Raw genomic sequence first — 23,845 nt, 5'->3', positions numbered from 1 at the left:
CATTTTATAATCAAGAATTTATTTAATGCTTTGAAAGGATTTTGTAGCGTTTCATCAGTATAACTTTTTTTTCAGTGGAATGTTAATCATTTCTGGAATGTATATTTTGTATTTTTAAAATAAAAAAAATGGTGACAATCAGCCATTACATTTTTATTATATCTCAATACAATTCAAATAGCCCATTATGTATTTAGACATGCATATGTTGAGGCATCAGTTTTCAGCAGGAATCTACATGTTAATTCTACCCGAGTACACACATACAACAAACCAGATCTAAATTATAAATATGTATGAATGTAAGATTTCCAAAGGTTAGTCCAAGAAAATTCAAAATGATCTAACAGCTCTCCAAGTCAAGAGAGAATAATAAGTTGGCTAGTCTGCCTATTTGTTTATCATCTATCACAAATGTACCGTAGCATATCTCTAGGAGTTCTGACACCATACTGCTGCATTACGGAACATGCTAAGCCACGGTGAGGGTTCCAGTGATCTGCTGAGGTGGCGAGGGGCCCAAGCCCACTGCCAGCCCAGCACGGCCCGCTCCGGATGAGGCATCATGGCCAGGTGGCGGCCATCTGCAGAGCAGATGCCTGCCACACCTTGTGCGGAACCGTTGGGGTTCATGGGATAGATTTCAGTAGGGGTGCCTGAGTCATCCACATAACGCAGAGGAGCTAAAGAGGCGCTAATCAGCTTCTGCTGAGCCTCAGGAGAACGAAACTGCATCAGACCTGTGGAACAAAAGAGAGGTGTTTTTAAACGTCACACAACAGGAACAACAAGTACTGCAGAATTTTTGCCATTGTTAATACTATTCAACATAGAGATCTAACTATATTATAAGAAGAAATGATGCCTCCCAAAAAGTAAACTAACACAAACAATAAGTTTTGGCATTAAAAAAGAAACTGTGAAATACAGACTGAACGTCAAAACATCCCAGGCTGTATGGCCTGATGATACGCAAACTACGTTTCTTGGCAGGATAAAGCAAACCAGCTTCTTGCTAGTAAAATGGATGCAAATTCTAATCAAGGTAAAGATTATTGCAGTGACATACAGGAGTCATACAATAAGCACGCTTGAGTCTGTTATATTGATGAGTAAACCATATATGTGCGCTCTCGATGCCCTGATCACGCATTATATTTATGCACAGACACATTTCAGTACATTCACGTTGTTTCCACACACATTCAGGAAGGATAATGTTTTTGTCATGTATACTGTATGTTGCTGTGTTTAGTAATTCTGAATGGATCAATGTACTGTAGTAGGTATATTCAGTCAGGTCAAGGCGGTTGGTTTAGTTTTTTTTTTTGGCATCTCCATGTGGTTTTTCTCAGTAGTGCAACTTGACATGTCTAAAATATAAACAAGTTCTAGAAAGCTCTAAACAAGTTTTTTTTGTTGTTGCACTGTATACATACTGTACACTAAAAAAGTTTGCTCTGTAATGTTTTTTTTTCATGTGTGCTTTGGTGTGCATAAATGTATGTATTATATGGAATTGGTTATTTGGTGTCCGTTTGGAGTCTTCATGTGTCCTTTTTTGGAAAGACACCTAAATTTACCTTGAAAAAAGCTTGCAGAATATACAATTTTGTGAGAATCACCCTTCAGTCTGATTTACCTTTTTTTCTAATTATACCTTGCTGAATATCGCAAATGATGACAAAATAAACGCGTTAAAGTTGCCATCGAATGTTTTTTTTACAAGAGGCAATATAAGTCTAAGGTGTCCCCTGAATGTGTCTGAAGTTTCAGCTCAAAATACCCCATAGATTTTTTTTAATTAATTTTTTTTAACTGCCAATTTTGGGGCATCATTAACCATGCACCGATTCAGGCTGCGGCCCCTTTAATTGCTCGCGCTCTCCGCCCCCTCCCGAGCTCTCGATTCTATCATTGCATAAACAAAGTTCATACAGCTAATATAACCCTCAAAATGGATCTTTACAAAGTGTTCGTCATGCAGCATGTCTAATCGCGTAAGTATGATATTTATTTGGATGTTTACATTTGATTCTGAATGAGTTTGATGGTGCTCCGTGGCTAAAGCTAACATTACACACTGTTGGAGAGATTTATAAAGAATGAAGCTGTGTTTATGAATTATACAGACTGCAAGTGTTTCAAAAATGAAAATAACGACAGTCTTGTCTCCGTGAATACAGTAAGAAACGATGGTAACTTTAACCACATTTAACAGTACATTAGCAACATGCTAACAAAACATTTAAAAAGGCTTCACAAATATCACTAAAAATATCATGATATCATGGATCATGTCAGTTACTTTTAAACAAATTAAATTCACTGTATGTCATTTCCATGTACTGAACTCTTGTTATTTCACTATGCCAAGGTAAATTCAATTTTTAATTCTAGGGCACCTTTAAGATAAAGTATGCTTAATTTCACAAAAAATATTTGAGATTAAATCGCGATTAATTGCACCCTTTTAGAGATTTTTTTTTTTTTATGTTGACAGCCCTAATTAATACTAATACAATTTAGAATTTTTTAAAATTAAAAATGCAAGTTTTCTCTTAAGTACAGTGTTATAGTGGATAGATTTCTAACCTTCTCCATGAGCGACCCAAACACCCAGAGCAGAGCCCTCCATTCCCTTAAGCATGATGGCCGGAGAGGGCAGGATGCCCACACTCACAAACCTCGATTCAAACCGACCAGACTTGTTATGGGTCAGAGTAACATCAGAACCTGCAATTGAAATGAATAAAAATAAATAAAACACAAAAATAAAATGAAACAATTTAATATAAAACAAACTAAAAATAATAATAAATAAAAAAAGATATATATATTATATATATATAATTTTGGAGCCTTGAGCCTTGGGGTTAAAGGTCACTGTTGCAGCCCATATATATATATATATATATATATATATATATATATATATACACAGTGAAAGTAGTTAGAGAAAAGGAAGTGAGGAAATTCTTGAGGCTGTGATTGCCATTTACACATAATACTGTATGGATGAGACTAAAAGTTTTATCTCTCACCTCCATCCTCTCTTTCACCCACCCAACCCAGCAAAGCCAGAAGCTGACATCCGTTACACACTCCTAGACTCAGCGTGTCTTTACGGTTGCGGAAGCGCTCAAACTCCTCACGAGCCTTGGGGTTAAAGGTCACTGTTGCAGCCCATCCTGATTAATAAGAAAAAGTCAAACCATCTGATCCTCAGCTGGAGAACAAATTCTAAGAAACACTCAATTTCAGTATGCAGAGTGGCAAGGCCAGTATGAAATAACCTATGAGTCATGTCACAAATCTAAGGTCATCAAAACATTCAATGTTGGGGATGATTGTTATTATATAACAGAACTATCATACAGTTCAGCAGTGATTTGTAAGAGTGCTGCAACATGCAATAGTGTGATTTTCACCTTTAGCTGACCCCAGCACATCTGCATAGCTGAAACCTCCCACAAACACCACGGCTCGGAAAGGGTCAAGGGTCGTGGAGCCTGAACACAGGTCCTGCATTGTGACATCCCACACCTACAGATCATACAGAAATAAGTCAAAATAAATCAAACTCAGTCTTGTTAACAGTTAAAATTAAACACTGTGCAAGCAAACATGCAGCATATGTGGTAATAATGAGCAAACATCCTAAAATCTTAATTTTATTGTAAAATCCAAGAAACAAGTGTTGTTTTTTAAGCATAGACTGTAACTTGTATAGGACTATGTTAATGTACTTACATACTTGAATGCTTACATTACGTTATTTTGTATTATTTTTATTTTTATAAATATTTTTACACACAAAAAAAATATATAAAAAAATAAAGTAAAAACAGTAATATTGTGTTTCATTGTATATTTTAAAATGTAATTCATTCCTGTGATTCAAAGCTGAATTTTCAGCATTATTACTCTAGACTTTAGTGTCACATGATCCTTCAGAAATCATTCTAATATGTTGATTTGGTGCTCAAGAAACATTTTTTTTATTATGATCAGTGTTCAAGTTATTCAACTACATGTATAATTTTTTGGTGTTTACCTCAAATCCAGCCATGAACAGAGAAGCGGACATCTCTCTGTCTCCATTACTGCCTTCCTCTCTCACAACAGCTACGCAAGGTTTCCCAGAACCTGAAGCACAATCAAAATATCTTAATATACAGGTCAAGTATGAATAAAGGAAAGATACATGATTGTGTAATGGGTCCATGGCCTCACCGAGCTCTTTAATGATGGGTGTTTGGGAGGGGTCAAAGGTGAGTTTGAGGTATGGCTGTGTGCGAGAAGCAAGTCCTTCTTCTTCCTCTTGGACACAGAGTGGATTAGCCTGCAGTCTCTCCAGCTGAAAACTAGTGCTTTCCCATATCGCCCTAAGTGTAGGTAGACACTCATTCAACACTTCCTGTCCACGCAGACTCACTCTGACCTACAACACAGTGTGGAAAAGTAATCAGCAGTTATTGAACACTTTTCCCTGCACATCACTTAATGATTGAGGTATAATAATATCCCACTGAACTCCATGAAAGTGTTAGTTGACCCAAAAATGAAACTTCTGTCATTAATTACTCACCCTCATGTCATTCCAAACCTGTAAGACCTTTGATCATCTTCGGAACACAATTTAAGATATTTTTGATGAAATCCAGGAGCTTTCTGATCCACCATAGACAGCAACTTCATAATCAATTTCAAGGCCCAGAAAGGGAGTAAAAACATTGTTAAAATGGTCCATATGACTACAGAGGTTCAACCTTAATGTTATGAAGCGACAAGAATACTTTTTATGCGCAAAAACAAAACAAAAATAACAACTTTATTCAACAATATCTTCTCTTCCCTGTCATTAGCTGTTGGCGTTGTAAACACAGTTCAGTGTTTCCGGGTTCTATATCAGAACGCCGACTTATTATTGGCCGGCTCCTGCTCACGTGAACAGCATTGGCCAATACTGAGCCGGCGTTTGGATGTAAACACAGAAGCGCTGAACTGTGTTTACTACGTCAATAGCGTTGAAGAATGGCAGGGAAGAGGAGAAATAGTTGAATAAAGTCGTTATTTTTATTTTGTTTTTGTGCACAAAAAGTATTCTTGTCCCATTAAGGTTGAACAACTGTAGTCACATGGACTTTACTACCTTTCTGGGCCTTGAAATTGGTCATGACATTGCTGTCTATAGTGAGGTCAGAAAGCTCTCGGATTTCATCAAAAATATATTCATTTGTGTTGTTGATACTGAGATCAACAAAAGGTTTTACATATTTGGAAGGCATGAGAGTGTGTAATTAATGACAGAAATTTCATTTTTGGGTGAACTAACTACAGTGGCCCAGTAGTGCACAACACAACGAAATTAAAAAAGCAAACATAAGTTCACAACACAACAAAATCGAGCCACAACACAATGAAATAAAGCCACAACACAACAAAATGGAGCCACAACACAACGAAATAGAGCCACAACACAACGAAATAAAGCCACAACACAACGGAAATGCTCCCTACCACTAGGGGGCTCTCAGAGCTCATTAATATTAGTATTCCTTGCCAATGTTCTATAAAGTCGACAGTCTTACAAAGATATCAATACCATGATTAGTTTTAAGTATGTAAACGTTGTATATCGACATGAAATATTAATTCAGAATCACTTGAGTGCACAATAGCTTCATATTTATACCTGTGAAGCACCGCACTATACCGCGCTACCACGGCAAATGATGAAGGGAACGTCTGACAATTCCACCAAGTGGTTAAAACGTATAATTTGTATTCATTAAAATTACTTTTAACATTTAAAAAGAGACATGTTCAAATTCCAAAGCTTGTTACTTCCTGTTGGTAAGACTGACAAGCTTTGTAATTTGAAAATGTCTGTTTTTAAATGTTAAAAGTAATTTTATTGAATACAAATTATACGTTTTAACCACTAGGTGGAATTGTCAGACGTTACCTTCATCATTCGCCGTGGTAGCGCGTCAAATCATTCACAGGTATAAATATGAAGCTATTGTGCACTCAAGTGATTTTGAATTAATATTTCATGTTGATATACAGTGGTTATATACTGTTGAAACTAATCGTGGTATTCATATCACTGCCGACTATATAAAACATTGGCAAGGAATACTAACAATACAGAGCTCTGAGAGCCCCCTAGTGGTCGGGAACATTTCCGTTGTGTTGTGGCTTTATTCCGTTGTGTTGTGGCTTTATTCCGTTGTGTTGTGGCTCGATTTCGTTGTGTTGTGGCTTTATTTCGTTGTGTTGTGGCTCGATTTCGTTGTGTTGTGGCTTTATTTTGTTGTGTTGTGGCTCGATTCCGTTGTGTTGTGGCTCGATTTCGTTGTGTTGTGAACTTATGTTTGCTTTTTTAATTTCATTGTGTTGTGCACTACTGGGCCACCGTAACTAACCCTTTGATCCATGCAAATAATTTTAGGTGAAAAGAGCTCAGCTCACCTTGGCATCAGGTCCAAAACCAGAAGATTTGCCAATTCTGTGACACAAGAGACCAGCATCTGTGTATCTCTGACAGACACTCAATGCATTGCTCTCACACACCTCCAAAACCAGACCAAGCTCCTCTGAAAAAAGAGCCTCCATCACTGAAAGAGAGGGATGGGGAGAGACATGAGAAAATGTCAATAGTCATGTTTCCATCCCAGCAGCAAATTTAATCTCGTGAAAAATCTGAATAATGCAAAAACAAATTGTGAATAAAGCAGCACTTCTCTGTGTGCTCAAGAGAAAAAAAAAAAAATCACTTTTGTTATTTACTAAAACTCTTAATAAAAATATTTTTTGCTAATTATAAAGCTGCAATAGAATAAAAAATAGATAAAACAAAAATGAGAAAATAAAAAGTATTTAATTGAAGTAATAAAGTGACTAAAACTGCAAGATATAAATTAAAGCTAAATAGAAATATTTAAAAAAGAAAAGTACAAATGACAAAAGTACATAAAATGACTAAAACAAACTAAAATAACAATAAAAATATTGATATAATTTATTTTTTATTTTTAATGCAATGCCTTACCTATGATTAGAATCATACAAATATGGATGTACATGTTTAAATGACTATCTCACTAGAAAAACACTGAATTATATAAAGGTATTTTTATCTCTAAAAATAAAAGCTTATTCAAAATGTTAAAGTCCGCGTGAACCGGAAGTTGCAAACAACTTTTCTCCGGTGTTGTTTTCCAGAGATTTACTTTAGCGCTCCTCCTCTCCATCTTTCGCTCATAGCAGACGAACGGTTGCAGAGGAGTGGTTTACGCATTTTCAACCCAAGCCGTTAAACTGACGCTATCAGAGAAGGAACGCCATTCCAGACCGGAAGTAACTTTTCAGATTTTGATTAAAGATTACCGCGACAAACAATTTTTTTCTGTGTTTTAACTTGCATGGATTAATTGTTCACCACAAGACTAGAAATATGCACTAACAAAGTAAATAGAGTCGATTTTGATTTCATGTGTACTTTAATGAATATTATAACAGTATATAAATAATACTAAAATAACAAGCGCAACAAATAAAAAACATCCACCTCAAATAAGTGTATTCATCTTACATTCCAATCTTGAAAGTTTTATTCACATTTTGGTATGTCCATGCAGACTGTAATGAAAACGTGGATGTAAACCAGCTCATGATGGATGGCACTAGTAGCTTTACTGAAAAAATTTTAGCCTTTTTTTTCAAAACATAAAATTATTACCAACCGTCAACTCCTTCTAAAGGCAAGTCCACTTCCATCCCATAATTCCCTGCAAAGGCCATCTCCAACAGACAGGAAATAAGCCCTCCATCACTGACATCATGTCCTGCAGTCAGCAGCTGATCTGCAATTTAAAGTTTAGAGATAATATGCTGCTGCACTTCAAGGGAATCAACAAATACAGGCAGCAGAGTTTGGGAGGAGTAAACACTGTTTCTAGATCAGGTTATGGATTTTTTTTAATAGCATAGCTGCTTCTATAGAAGAAAAATTGGTGCTATTAATGTATAAATATATAGGATGAAGTAAAATATCATCTTAAAAAGCACAAACTGACCCTGAATCAATGTCTGTGTGGTGTTGAAGCAAGCAGAGAGCTTGTCTGGCTGATCCAGATCAGGACTGCAGTCTCCGAGTTGCCCATAACACTGAGCTAAAGCAGAGCCGGCCAGTCTGTATTTACCTGAGCTCACAGGCACATACAGAAGCACACCTGAGAAAGGAAGAGAGAGCATGTGAGAAATGTACACAATCGTAATCTACTTTTGATATGAAAGGCAAAAAGTGCTAAAAAGTGGTAAAGATTCACAAAGTCCTGACCTTTGTCATCAGGGTTTTCCAGGTCAGGGGTCACAGTAGCTGTGATATCAGGACACACAGCATACACTGAGATAACCAAAGAGCCTAAAACACAAGGAGAGTAGTTTGTTGTGACATATAACACATACAGGCAATTAAAAACATTCAGATAGTGATCTGCACATGTAAATGTCTGGTTGAGTATTTAATATACACCAACGAGTGAACTCAGCTAGTAAAAACTACAGTAGCTATAAATTATGTAAATGTATTTGTAAATGTAAGCAATAATGAAATATGCTTTTCTCATTGAATCCCTCACCTAAATCATGCAGTTACAACTGAATGCAATAGGTGGCGCTGTGGATGTGTGACATCGATGTGATGAGAGATGACAGCATGTGCTCTCAGATGCATCCAAGTAAAACATATTAATTAAATATTTTTATTTCTTACTGGTATATTTGGTTATTTGAGTCAAACAAAATACAAAATATACTACATTATATTTATTATATAGACATATTACATTAATATATTACATATTTAATATATAGACAATACTTTTTAGAAGTTTGGGGTTGGTAAGAGTTTTTTTGTTGATGTTTTTAAAAGAAAACTCTAATGCTCACCAAGGAGGCAGCATTTGTAATTTATTTCCTGTGATGGCAAAGTTGAATTTGGTGTATAAAACTTTTGAATGGTGCATAAAAAATACATATGTGTCATACATGATCTATTTGCATTTTAATTTATGACTAATCACTTCCTCTTTTTTTATGTGTTAGAGGATTCGACTACAAAATAACTTGAAATGTCTCTTGCTCTGACATGTACAAGACAGATACCTGGAGCCTTAACCGTTTCTCCACTGACACGTGCAGCCATGCTAAGAGAATCTTTTCCCCCATCCACGGCCACTCCCAGCTGACCCATGACCTCACACATGGCCTGGCAGGCCTCCCACAGACACGCTCCCTCTCCTGGCAGCTTAGCAGCCCACATCCAGTTACCACTGCACTTTACATCCTGTGAAGATATGCACAAATATCTTTGGGTGACAAGTGTGTGTTCTCCCCCCCCCAAATTACATTCAGTCACTTAACATGTTTAAAATGCACAGGCAGAGTTTTTTCACCTTGAGAGCAGTCACTCTTGCAAACACCAAGTTAGTGAGAGCTTCTCCCACAGCCATTCGAGCCCCAGCTGCTGATGACACCAGCCCTTTGATTGGCTGCTCGCCTATCGCTGTGGCTGCACCCTGGAGGCTGAACGGAGACAGTGCAACAACAGCTACATCAGCGAGTGGAGTGTGAAGAGGACCAACACACTGCTGCTGAGCAACCAGACCAGTCACAGATCGATCAACCTGGAAGAGGAGATTTATTTCATTTTAATTCATGTTTGTCAATGAAAAAAATTCTGATATTAAATATTGACTAATAATTGATTAAATATCTCAATGGAATTATTTGAAAATATTTAAAGGTGCCGAAGAACATTTTCAAAAGATGTAATATAAGTCTTAAGTGTCCCCTGAATGTGTCTGTGAAGTTTCAGCTCAAAATACCCCATAGTTTTTTTTTAATAAATTTTTTAAACTGCCTATCATTATAAATGCGCCGATTCAGGGTACGCGGCCCCTTTAAATCTCATGCTCCACGCCCCAAGAGCTCGCGCTTGCCTTAAACACCATAAACAAAGTTCACACAGCTAATATAACCCTCAAAATGGACCTTTACAAAGTGTTCATCATGCAGCATGTCTAATCGCGTAAGTTTGGTATTTATTTGGATGTTTACATTTGATTCTGAATGAGTTTGATAGTGCTCCGTGGCTAAAGCTAACATTACACACTGTTGGAGAGATTTATAAAGAATGAAGTTGTGTTTATGAATTATACAGACTGCAAGTGTTTAATAATGAAAATAGCGACGGCTCTTGTCTTCGTGAATACAGTAAGAAATGATGGTAACTTTAACCACATTTAACAGTACATTAGCAACATACTAACGAAACATTTAGAAAGACAATTTACAAATATCACTAAAAATATCATGATATCATGGATCATGTCAGTTATTATTGCTCCATCTGCCATTTTTCGCTATTGTCCTTGCTTGCTTACCTAGTCTGTTGATTCAGCTGTGCACAGATCCAGACGTTAATACTGGTTGCCCTTGTGTAATGCATTGAACATGGGCTGGCATATGCAAATATTGGGGGCGTACACCCCGACTGTTACGTAACAGTCGGTGTTATGTTGAGATTCGCCTGTTCCTCAGAGGTCTTTTAAACAAATGAGATTTATATAAGGAGGAAACAACGGAGTTTGAGACTCACTGTATGTCATTTCCATGTACTGAACTCTTGTTATTCAACTATGCCAAGGTAAATTCAATTTTTGAATCTAGGGCACCTTTAAATGTAATTAATAAAAAATTAAATAAAATTAAAGATGGCAAGATAACAATAAATTCAAATGTCTGGATATACCAGGAAGTATATAAATACATGCCACTACAACAGACAACCTGGAAAAAGTCATGTATTATTGTGCATGTGCTAAAGAGGGAGTATTATACCTTGTTGGTGAGGTAGCGCTTGCTGGCCACTGCAGGCAGCCTCAAAACTCTCTCTAGAGCAGGAAGAACAGAGAGACCCACAGGAAGAGAGAGAGGCTGCAGAGTCACAGCCATGTGCTCCAATACAAACTCCTGAAAAGATCAAGTTGAAACTCTCATTGTCACATGTAGTACTGACTGAGCAGTGAGTGACGTTATGCATTTGCATACTTATGAGTAAAGGGATTAAACACGCTTAATGTGATAAACAAGGGAATCCCCAGATCTTTTTTTTTTACTAGGCCACGAGCCACAGTGAAATACTTCTGTGCCCTAGTTTAATTACTCAATTAATTACTTTAATTGTCTGTCGATGGAGATTACTGTATAACGACCTGAGAATCATTTTCCCTGACATTATTTCAGCAATCATGTCACGTGTTTTCAATGTGCTGTTAAGAATCGGATGATACCAGATTCCTGAATGAATCACTTTTGATGTAATCGGACAAACAGCTTTGCAAAAGGTCTGAATTTGTTTAGAATTCAGTTTGATTCAATCAGACAGTTCACTCCTTCAGTGAATAATTTCCAGCGGTTTCTGACATTGAATAAAAAAGGAAAACAAAAAGTGCCGGATGAGGTGAATATTTACCTACAATCTTGTATCATTTGTCAGCAATGAAGCATATCTTTATTGAGCATGCAGCTTGTGAATAGGTAAAGACAAGTTATAATCTATATCCAGAATCAAACTGTATCAAAATATAGGGGCATTTTATTGATAGGGGGCATCTGCCCCAGTATTGATGAAATGCTAGAAACAGTCCTGGTGATAAATAATGATTTAAATTTGGGTGTCTGGACACTGCATTTCAAAAATCAGCCAAGAGAGGGTGCACTCTACCACAATTTCTAATTTCTTCTTCAGCATAGTCGTTAATTAAAGGGGACCTACTGTGTCTTTTTCAAAGTCTCGATTTTGTTTTTTGGGTCTACTAGAACAGGTTTTCATGCTTGAATGTTATAAAACATATTTCACATATTTCACATTATTGCAGTCTTTCTGTAATGCTCTGTTTAGCACTGGTCTCTATGAAGCCCCTCCTTCCGAAAAAGGCAATGTGCTCTGATTGGTCAGCTGGACAAATGTGTCATTATTGGTCAAATGCTTCGAGAAATGTCATGCCCCCTACTACAAACTCAACTCAACCAGGCCTTCTTTTTATGAATATGCCTTGAGTGGGAATTATTTAAATGAGAAATATTGTGACATGTACGTTCAAGAAAGAAACTACAATTGATTACAATTGAGGCATTTCAGGGAGTTCAAAAACAGTGCTTACTGATATACTGTATATAGAGAATAACTTCCAATGGAGTGGACTTTGTGCTTTGTAACTTTGTGGACCATTTTCATGCTCAAACAGCAACATTACACACACACAAAAAAAAAGAATAATAGGACCTCTTGAACAGATTTAGAGTTTAATCAAATTTTAAAAAAAAAAATAAAAAATTAATTTAATCACCTTCTGTGGCATCTTTCCAAGGACCCAATCCAACTCCAAATCCACAGGACTCCGCTCACTATCAAGCCCATTGGTCTGTTTACACAGGTCGTCCACCAGCACAATCTATAGAGCAATATATGCGAAGAATCAGAAAGTGTCAAGAAGTCTCCCAAAATACACTTACAAAAAGGCACATACAGTGTTACTTACCTTGCCATCACCAGTTATCTTGCCTACAAAGTCAACAGGACATTTCTCCCTCTGACACACCTTCTCGAGGAAGCTCCGGTCAGAGGGACGGAGCAATAGAGCATTACTCTCCTGATACTCCGCCCCCCAAAGCTCCAAAACACTGAGGGTGGGGTCACCTCTCTGAGCATCAGGGTAAAATATGTATGACTGATATGAAACACCTTGACATTAAAATCAAGATACAGATGTTTTGATAAAATCTCACCCTAAACTTGCTAGTATAGATAACAGCACCGGCAGGCTCACTCAGCTCCTTTAACACGTTACCTGCACAAATAACATGGTGTTTTTTAACTCTAGGCTTCAGAACGAGAACACATTAGCACATCTTATTTTTGTGTTTCTGTTAATATGAAGGGAAATACCACATTTAAAAACACCCCTACCATTGCCTCCAGCACCCTGGTCATGAATGCTGCAGATGGGGTTTCCTTCCATTCGCTCCAGGCAGGCCCTGAGAGCCCGGTTCATTTTTTGTTCCATTTCAGCGTCTCCTCTCTGAACTGCTCCAAGATCCCTGGCACTGGAGTTATCACCTTGAACCTACAATAATACACATGCACACATTAAGTTGCATCACCGCACTCAATATAAATATTGATGCAATACACAAACATGCCCTGTAATCACAAAGAAAACACCTGCACTTTAGAGCAGCTTGTAAATTCATTTCATTTCAAAATTTTGGTGTACCTGTACAGAAGAGGCAGCGCCTCCACCAACACCGATCCTGTACACAGGACCTCCAATTTTCACCACCTCCATACCTGCCGAGGACAAGAGAAAAAAAGGCTATTTGTATTTTCTATTCAAAAGTTTGGGGTCAGTAAGACTTTTTGAAAGAAATTAATACTTCTATTCAGCTAGGATGCACTAAATTGACCAAAAGTAGCAATAAAAACATTCAACAAGTTTCAAAAGAATTCTATTTTAAATAAACAGTTATTTTGAATTTTCTTTTCATCAAACAATTAAAAAAAACTGTACGCACAACCGTTTTCAACATTGATAAAATTACAATGTTTCTTAAGCAGCAAATCAGCATATTATAATGATTTCTGAAGGATCATGTGACACTGAAGACTGGAGTAATGATGCTGAAAATTCAGCTTAGCCAACACAGGAATACATTTTAAAATATATTTATAAGTAAAACAGCTATTTTTCACAATATTACTGTTTTAATGAATAGTTCAGCCATGAAACTCTATTCGTGTTTGGATTGGTTCATTCAAATGTAATGCTCCCAGCCATTCGATTTCACATATTCATTACTATTTCAATATATAACCTAGAAGAGACTTCTTAAAAAAAGAAACTTATTAAAAAAAAACATTAAAAACACATACAGACCCCAACGTTTTAAACAGTAGTATATGTATCTAATTGTGTAATTTTTTTATAGAATAATTTTCTTTTAATCTTTAATACCATTATTATTTCTTTTTTATCACTTAAGTTTTTATTGATAAAAACATACATGTACAACACCTCAAATCCAATTACAATTGTTTATATTTTAATGGTTATATTTCTTTCCCATTTTGACACTACTTTTGTTGTGTGCATTGTTGCTTTGACAATAATTTAAGTTTAACAACCAATCCAATGAAATATGGGGAAAAAAAGAAAGATGCCAATGTAGGAGCATTTAAAACTATAATGGTGCATCAGGTGTATCTTTTTCCTCATGTACCTGGTGCAGCTTGTTCTTTCTCCACGTGCTGTTCCTCAATAGAGCCCAGCCCACCACTGAACATGATTGGCTTGATCCACTCCCGTCGTTCACCGTTAGCCAAACGCATTCCAAAGGAACGAGCAAAGCCTTAATGGGGAAGAAAATAACAAAAAAATAGCTATAGATCCAAGCTAATATCCACAAATTAACAGACATGGCTACTGTCCTGCTGGATTTCACCTGCTAGAACGGGTTCCCCAAACTTATTCCCATAGTCAGAGGCTCCATCACTGGCCTCTATGGCCACCTGCAGAGGAGGAGCAAAGCTGGATGGGTACTCCCACCCTTCCTCCTCCCATGGGAGCACAAAACCTGTCAAGATAGAAGATCCTGGTATGGGGAAGTGTGCTCAAAAAAACAAAATATGGCAAAGAATGGACTGTGAGTTTTAAAGGCACTATTCAACTAAGTGTTTGAGGTTCATCCTTGAAACAGAACAAATGGATTAATAGCTTACCTGGGATGTGCAGGTTACCAAAGCAGTACCCAGCAGTGCCTGCGATAACATGACCACCCTTTCCAGCACTCTGCACATCTCTGATTCGCCCACCAGTACCTGTTGTGGCTCCGCTGAATGGAGCAACACCTGGATGTAATAAAGATCATATTATACCTCAAATATGAAGCACACAGTATTGTTATTGCTAAACCACTGAAAATAATTTTCATAATAATGCTAAAATAAAATATAAATATGTGATAAAAAAACTTAAATTAAAGCTGCAAGTGCGATGAAAGGGCCCTTGCACCCATGCCACCACCATCCGGTGGCTTTAGGAAAACAGAGCACAGTGGGCAATAGGCATTTAAGTATATAAATATAGGAGGACTCAGCTAAGTGTTGCTAGCATGTTTTAGAATGTTTGTAGCATGTTTAGCACTCAATTGCATATTTTAGTATGTTGCTAGTAGTGCATCACAGTGTTAAACATCGCCAGTGGGTTGCCAGTGGGTGGCGCTATTACTATAACTGAATATTGTCATGTAGATGTATTCAGGGCAGGACTCTTATCAAATGTGTGAAGTTTCGGGCAGATTGGACATTGTATGCCAAAGTTACAACAACTTCCTGTTTCGTGGCGTTAATCGCATACATTAGCACTTAGCCAAGTGTTGCATGATTTAATGTGTTTCTAGTATGTTTGGTACTATATGGCATATTAAAATGTGTTTCTGGGAGTGAATTACAGTGTAAAGCATGCCATTTTCTGTTACCAACAGGTGGCGCAATGACTAACTGAATATTGGCATATAGATGTCTTTATGACAGCACTCTTATCACACATGTAAAGTTTGGGGGAGGTTGGACATTGTATGCTTGATTTACAACAGCTTCCTTTTTCATGGCGAAACATCAGATTTGTCAGGCCGCCACAGACACGCCCTTCAACAAAAACTCAAGATCTCTGCAATTTAACATCACAAAGGCCTTAAGATTATACTGCGTTCCAAATTAATATGCAAGAGACAAATCAGTAATATTTCTGTACAATAAACATTCAGATTTTAGTTTTTCTAAGAAAATGTTTGTTCGTTTATTTATCCATGTCTTTTTAGATAACTGGTATCAATCTCAGACAAAATAATTTGCCAGATCTATGGAAACCCTACTTAGAGGTTGTTCCACATTATTAAGCAAGTCACAGTTCTCATGCAATATGGGGAGGAAGAAAGATCTTTCTGAAGATGAAAGGCATGAAATGGTCCAATGTTGTGCAAAAGGCATGAAAACAACTAATATTGTGTGAAACTGAATGGAGATTATCAAATTATCATAAGATTTGTGAGTGATTTAGAGCACAGCAGAACTCGGTCAGATAAAGGCTTATTAATTAAAGTTCCTATCAAAAAAATTAATTGTATTAAAAGGGCAGCTATAAAAAAAGCCAGTGTTGAGCAGCAAACAGGTATTTGAAGCTGCTGGTGTCTCTGGAGTCTTGAGAGCCTCACCATGCAGGCTGGCAGTTGTGCGTAAAGATGCATTTCAGCCATCACTAACCAATCTGAATGTTTATTGTACTGAAATCTTACTGATATGTCAATTGCATAATAATTTGGAACGCAGTGTAGACCAAATATGATGTTGATCGGATTAAAGCTCTAGGAGGAGTTTGTTAAAGTACTACATCTGGAAATGGCAAAAACGGCAAAAATTTAGCAGAAAATTCAAAATATCTCACTTCCTGTCGGGTTTTCAGAGTTTGCACCCCGGGGCTTTTTTGTAGGTATTTGGCTGTTGCATGTGTCTACTGAATTTCATACTTGTACGTGAAACGTAGCGCTAATGGCGCTCAATTGAAATTTTGTAGGTGGCGCAAATCGAACCATTGTGCCACACCTAATTCTGAAACCCTTATCAGATGTACATTTTCACCACTTCTGACGCATGTGCAAAGTTTCATTCATTTTCCAGCATGTTTAGGCCCTCAAAAATGTGATTCATTTTGGAGAAGAAGAATCATTGACCGAGCAATTACAATAGGGTCCTCACACCATCGGTGCTCGGGCCCTAAAAATGTTGCCCTGTAGGGGTATGAATGACCAGAGGGCCCACGATACCATATTACAGCAATTCTTAAACCATGATACGATATTATTGTGATTTTAAACATTTTGTGATATGCTGAGTATTGCAATAACATATATTGTGATATATTACTTTTTCAACTGCAAATGTCCCCAAAGGAAAACATTTGTTGTGCTCCTTTTCAGCTCTGAAATGTAATTATGTGCAGACTCATATTATTTATATTGTTGTTTTACATAAATTTGCAATTATCAGATACTTAAATGAGTATAATTGGGATGCTAGATGGTGCTATGAGGTTATTTTCTTTGTGAAATAAGATACACAATAACACAAAAGAGTTTGATTTCAAAAGAGTATACTCAGCTATCAGGTAATAATGATGCAGGCTGTTTTAAGTATCCTTGTTCACTCTCTCATAGCATTAGACACATTTTACTGCTGCTGCGGTCTACTGTCTGTCAATCGTGTTGTATTATGAATGAGTGTACTGGCAGTGTAGATATGGCATAATGTAGATAGCTTCTTTGATTCCAATTGAGAACAAACGTTTTGTTGCATTGCAGCATGCAGCTGGCTTGTAATTCACACGTGAATTAACACCTCTGAGTCCAGACCTTAAATTCATTAACAGTCTTTGGGACATGTAGGAGTAGACTTTAGAGTGCTTGACTCTTGCATTGCCAATACAATATCTTGACCAAAAATTGATGGAAATAACATCACAACATTTGTTTACATCAAGAGGTGCATGCATTTTTGGTCAAGATCTTGGATTGGGAATGCAAGTGTTAAGGTCTGGACTCAGACGTGCCAATTTATGTATAACAATTTTTCTTCAAGCTCCCTCCCAACCATTCTTTCACAATTTGAGCCAGATGAATCTTGACACTGTCATCCTGGAATATGATGTGTCTTCCTACATCACACTCAATCAATTAGGGTTAAAAGAACTGTTGCCAAACATTGAACATGCTAGAAGCATAATAATCACTACAATAATGATCCAGTCATAAATTCTCATTCAAATTAATTTGGTTGGCCGCTACACGTGTGTGAAAAAGCGAGCAGATTCAGTGTATTTAGGATCAGACCGGTGGGGAAGTTGTGTGTCTCTGCAGTGAAGATGACGTGTCTAGTAGCATGTCGGGTTTCATATGGACTGGCCTGCGCAGGGTTTGTGGGATACATGCATTCCAGCTCCATGCCTTTAATACCACTACAAACACACAAGAACCACATATTGAGACTTCCTGCCAAAGTGCCATTCAAAAGGGTTGACAGTCATGTTGAAGCATCCAACCTGCTGTTGTCACAGAATTTGATGACATTGTTCTGGTTGCTATGGTGTTGAGTGCCCATAATGAGGCTGAAGAGCGTCTCCTTCTGCTCTGCTCCATCGATGATCATTCGCCCTCGGAAGAACCAATGGCGGCTGTGCTCACTGCAGGACAAACAGAGCATGAGGGTGTCATCGTTCATGTTATTGCAGATAAAAGATACTCTTTTCTTTGGGGTTTATTCTCTGGAGACCACACACCTGTTGGACTGAGCCAGATCAAAGCATTCTACACTGGTGGGATTCCTTTTCACTCTCTGGAAGAGTGCAGTGTAGTAGTCCAGATCCCAAGAGTCAAACGCCAAGCCTGTTCATACACGCAGAGAGACAAATGAACAGACAGCAACCAGATAAACATGAAATTAAGAAAAAGATGATCAGAAAGGCTGTGTTTATTTGATCAAAAATACAGTAAAAACAACTATTTTTATATATTTTAAAATGTAGTTTTTTATTCCTGTGATGGCAAAGCTGAATTGATCCACATGATTCTTCGGAAATCATTCTAATATGCTGATTTGGTGCTCAATAAATTCTTATTAATGTATACATTTCTTAATAATTTTGAAAACAGTTGTGCTGCTTCATATTTTTGTGGAAAGTGTCATACATTGTTAATAAAGATACATAAAGACTCAAATGACCGTGTAACCGTTAAGAATAATAATCAATTTCACCTGATTAATTTATTTCTAACCCCGTAGGCCTTCAATAATCTCTGATACAGACAGTGAGCTTTGTTGTAATCCACCGGCTCATTTTGTCTCTCATACAGTCATTCATTCTCTCCCTTCACACACCTCGTGACCTAATCAAATAGGCTCCCCTTATCTTGTGACATGTACTCTTCCTCTAATCATGTTAAGTGTCATGTGATCTTAAATATGTGCAGAAGAAAGAGTTGCTGATCTCATCACTGAGTACTGACAACACACACACTTTTTAGGCATTTGATTGAATCCCTGTTCAATTCAGTATCTTTACTCTTTTTGCATTATTTTCATTTTCATGTAATGATACCACAGTTAGTTTTATAAGTCTTGCATTCGTACTGTAATGATAAAATGGTAAGTAGGTGGCATTGGATGGTTATAGTAGCAGTTAACTGATATGTTAATTTTTTCTCTTATATTTTTCTCTTCTGTTATCTGGCCAATTTGATGATGCTGATAAAATGTCATATAGGCCAAATATAGACTGATTAATCTGCCTCTCACTATGTAATACCATGGGTACTCTAAGCTACTTCAAAGAATATAATGGTACATGCCAAAAAAACGGATATTATCATTATCAAGTTACTTTTTTGTTAGTGGAAACTCCAAACACGTCTCTTACCAAGTTCATCATTGGCATTCTCCAAGGCAGCACGACCTTTTCCCAGAATGTCCACCTCAAACACTTCCTGTGGGCAAATATCAACGGCGAATGATGCGATTGGCTGGGAGTAAACGCATTCGGTCATACTGTCATACAAGCAGCAAATCAGTCTCTCCATCTCTCCGTCCTTCATTACTCCAGTATGTCCTTCCTGGGGCTAGATGGGGACGAAAAAAGGGAGCTTTTAATCGAAATGGGTGGAAAACAACTCACTGAAACGCTATTTAAAGCTATTCTCCTGACCTTGATGAGATGCCTGCGGGAGAGCTCCACTCTCGTCACCTGGATCAGACCCGCGCTTCGGCAGATGGACACGGCATTGGTGGACCAAGCGGTGGAAAAGTTCAACCTACAATGGTCAAGATATAATTGAAAGATGTGAAGGAAGTTGTATTAAAGATTATAATACCATACCATCATGATAAGACAGTGGCAGAGGTTACCTGGGTCCAATCTCCACTAGTCTTGCCCCATCCGCTGGCTTTAGAGTGGACTCCTCTGACAGACTGACAGAATAAGGGGGACTAAACAACCAGCACAAAATAGCTTTCTGCTCCACGTTTAAAGAGTCAGAGCCTGAAAGAGACAGAGATGAAGATGAAGAGAGGACAAATATGAAGAGACACAGTTGGGATTCAGTTGGGGTTTAAAAGACACTTAATATTCAGTAATATTATCTAACAAAACTGAAAAATTGAGCTCGATAATGACTCTTCTGTAGAGCTGCTTTATAAGAATTTTTAATTGTTAGTTGATGTTAACTAATATAGTTAACTGATGTTAAAAAATGGAACCTTATTGTAAAGTGTTACCACTAATGAACTTTGCAACAGTGACACTGTAATTGAACTAAATTAAATCAACATTAAACTAAATTGAGCTGAAAAATGACACTTGTATTTTTAGAGCTGCTTTACAGCTGAAATTGTATGTTTCTTCATAACTGATGAAAAATAAAAAGCTACAAACTCATCAATATTTTATACTCTATTCTCTCACCATCCAGCTCTACATTGTAGCAAAGCTCTGTTGTTATAGTAACATCTGGATACAGTTGTGCAATCCTTCTTAGGACCCGGCCCTCACCGGTCTCTTCTCTCCTATAGAAGCGCACGACTGGCATGATCCTGAGAGAAAGAGAGAGAGCATCCATAATAATGTGCTGCAAACTTCTTTTTCTTCTTTTTTTTTATTCAAAGAACAATAACATACAGTATGTCATGAAACAATATCAAAAAAAAGAAGAGAGAGAGAGAGAGAGAAAAAAGAACAAATTACAAGAAATAAAACAGAGTGTCAGGGGGAAGTAAATATAAAAGTTCAAAACATAGATAGAAAATATACATACATACATACATATATTTTCTATATACACACATATACAGTACAGTCCAAAAGTTTGGAACCACTACGATTTTTAATGTTTTTAAAAGAAGTTTCGTCTGCTCACCAAGGATACATTTATTTAATTAAAAATACAGTAAAAAACAGTAATATTGTGAAATATTATTACAATTTAAAATAACTGTGTACTATTTAAATATATTTGACAAAGTAATTTATTCCTGTGATGCAAAGCTGAATTTTCAGCATCGTTACTCCAGTCTTCAGTGTCACATGATCCTTCAGAAATCATTCTAATATGCTGATTTGCTGCTCAATAAACATTTATGATTATTTTCAATGTTGAAAACAGTTGTGTACTTTTTTTTTCAGGATTCCTTGATGAATAGAAAGTTCAAAAGAACAGCATTTATCTGAAATACAAAGCTTCTGTAGCATTATACACTACTGTTCAAAAGTTTGGGGTCAGTAAGAATTTTTATTTTTATTTTTTTGAAAAGAAATTAAAGAAATGAATACTTTTATTCAGCAAGGATGCATTAAATCAATCAAAAGTGGCAGTAAAGACATTTATAATGTTACAAAAGATTAGATTTAAGATAAACACTGTTCTTTTGAACTTTCTATTCATCAAATAATCCTGAAAAAAAATATTGTACACAAATATTTTGTACAATTGTACACATTAAATGTTTCTTGAGCAGCAGATCAGCATATTAGAATGATTTCTGAAGGATCATGTGACACTGAAGACTGGAGTAATAATGCTGAAAATTCAGCTTTGCATCACAGGAATAAATTACTTTGTGAAAAATATTCAAATAGAAAACAGTTATTTTAAATTGTAATAATATTAAACAATATTACTGTTTTTTACTGTATTTTTAATTAAATAAATGTAGCCTTGGTGAGCAGACGAAACTTCTTTTAAAAACATTAAAAATCTTAGTGGTTCCAAACTTTTGGACTGTACTGTACATACATATATAAATCATATAAATTTATTATAAAGTTCACAAGCTTTCAAAGTTCTTAAAGCTTTCTTGTTCTCTGTCAACATATATAGATATTTCAGTCAACAAAATTATAAAGTTTGGTTTCTTATTGGTAAATTTTCACTTATGAATGTGAAATTTGGTTAACAATATAATTAAATTTATTAGGTAAAAGCACTGTTCTTCTTGATCAGAATAGTCAGTAAAGCCAAAGAGTACGTTTTCCCAGTGCTGCAAACTTCTTTCACTCTGCATACTGGGGCACAGTATGCACATTTCCTGACCTACCTTTACCTTTAATTGATCAGCAATTCAAAAAAATCTCTTTAGCTCGGTCAGAAATCAAAATCAGAAGATCAGAAAGAGCTTTATTGCCAAGAGTGCTTGCACAAAAGGATTTTTTCTTGGTAATGAAGCTTACAGTGCACACATATAAATACAACAAGACAACTAATAATAAAATTGAAGAATAAAAATTTGAAAAAGTATAAAGATGCAGGTTAAAGGTGCTAAAGAGGATGTTTTGTTTTATACATTTTTGCAATATTACTTGAAACTGTCTTTACTAACTGATAAAAGACTATTTATTAGGTGTACTGAAAGGAATAATATTAATATACATCATCTGTGCACGAGGTAGGGCCTTAAAAACATCAGCCAATCGTTTACGTGATGATTGGCCCTCTGGCTTGTCAATCACTGCCGTGACGTTCCTTGTGAGAGACGTGCGCGGATTGGCTCTCTGGCTTGTCAATCACTGCCATGACGTTCCTTGTGAGAGACGTGCGCGGCTGCACACTCCAGTAACTTTCCACACTCCACAGGCGCCGCATGCAATGTTTTTGTCAGGAGACAGGAGTAACAACTGCAGATTATGAGTTACATGCGATGAGTCCGACATAATGAATCCACTAACACGACACAGCGAATGCCGGTGGTAAACACTCGTGTTCCAATACTCGTGCACGAGTTTTGGGAGGCGTTCCCTCGAAATTCTTACGCATGCGCTCATTTCAAAAGACTGGTTTCTCAGTCAACGAAAAGATCCTCTTTAGCACCTTTAAGTTAGAATAGGTATTTATAGTATTATGGATAATATGAACAAATAGGACTGAATTGACAAAATATTACACATTTACTTATGAAAACATTTTTAAACTGCAAGTAATGTAGTAATGATCAGCTTTTATGGGGAAAGAGTATCAAGGGATGAAGTCAGGGGTCAAACTGATAATTTGGAGCTGCATCAACAAGGGAGACAATAACAACTTTGATAGGAGTCACCTATTTAGTTAAGAGAAAAGTGCTTTACATTTTAATGGGTTACATTTAAAAAGGCACCTTAATTTAAATTACAGGAATAACTGAATAATACTAAGACAAACACTCTTACTATGCATTGTTAACAATAAGCTGTCAAATTATTATTATTATTATTATTGTTTCATAAGTACTGACTCAACAGTGAGACAGTTGTTGCGATGTACTAACAGACTTGCGAATTATTTACAAACTTTTCGGTGCATATCATATCACAAACAGTTAAAATAAGTAACGTTATTGTAATTGTAACTTAGCAAAACAATGTGTTATTGTTATTACTTTTCTGTTTAAAAATGGTGAACAAGCATCTTACTAATCAGTTGCTCGAGTAGTCCGCTGGTAGACTCGTCAACGTTAGCCCACTCTGTGATGATGTTGACCACAGGAGAAGCACACAGATCCACGTGCGTCAGTGGGTTAAACACGAACCTTCCGCCACAAGGAGCAACCTCTATGCGCATGCGCAGTTCTATGAGTTTGATCAGGTTATGTACATAAAAATAGTACTGACAGTATGTCATCTGAATGAAAACAATAAAT

At 36.7% G+C, this 23,845-nt stretch overlaps 1 protein-coding gene across 1 annotated transcript; it reads right to left on the bottom strand.

Annotated features, from left to right (window-relative positions):
* pfas (phosphoribosylformylglycinamidine synthase) lies at positions 1-23,773 on the bottom strand. The gene is made up of 29 exons (XM_048206783.1): positions 23,619-23,773; positions 20,643-20,770; positions 20,087-20,219; positions 19,887-19,992; positions 19,602-19,800; positions 18,465-18,570; positions 18,228-18,368; positions 18,019-18,143; positions 14,855-14,983; positions 14,578-14,709; positions 14,356-14,484; positions 13,353-13,426; positions 13,046-13,202; positions 12,865-12,926; positions 12,618-12,779; positions 12,426-12,530; positions 10,915-11,046; positions 9,468-9,698; positions 9,178-9,358; positions 8,351-8,434; positions 8,088-8,243; positions 7,755-7,874; positions 6,481-6,626; positions 4,237-4,444; positions 4,058-4,149; positions 3,432-3,546; positions 3,045-3,191; positions 2,596-2,736; positions 1-740 (listed from the first exon to the last, which is right to left on the bottom strand). The coding sequence occupies exons 2-29, from the start codon at positions 20,764-20,766 to the stop codon at positions 433-435; spliced, it is 3,945 nt and encodes a 1,314-aa protein (XP_048062740.1). The 5' UTR covers positions 20,767-20,770; positions 23,619-23,773; the 3' UTR covers positions 1-432.
* Positions 23,774-23,845: the final 72 nt, after the last annotated feature.

Source organism: Megalobrama amblycephala, linkage group LG11 (genome assembly GCF_018812025.1).
Source record: "Megalobrama amblycephala isolate DHTTF-2021 linkage group LG11, ASM1881202v1, whole genome shotgun sequence".
Classification (NCBI taxonomy): Eukaryota; Metazoa; Chordata; class Actinopteri; order Cypriniformes; family Xenocyprididae; genus Megalobrama; species Megalobrama amblycephala.
This window is presented reverse-complemented; position numbering and strand designations above follow the sequence as displayed.

What these genes read in the sequence shown, in the direction of transcription:
- pfas (XM_048206783.1), bottom strand. Translation starts at nt 20,766, where the DNA reads ATGCCAGTCGTGCGCTTCTATAGGAGAGAAGAGACCGGTGAGGGCCGG. An exon ending in AGATAACTGGTGATGGCAAG is followed by an intron (nt 12,531 to 12,617) that starts GTAAGTAACACT and finishes ATTGCTCTATAG; the next exon opens with ATTGTGCTGGTGGACGACCT. An exon ending in ACCCATCATTAAAGAGCTCG is followed by an intron (nt 4,150 to 4,236) that starts GTGAGGCCATGG and finishes ATTGTGCTTCAG; the next exon opens with GTTCTGGGAAACCTTGCGTA.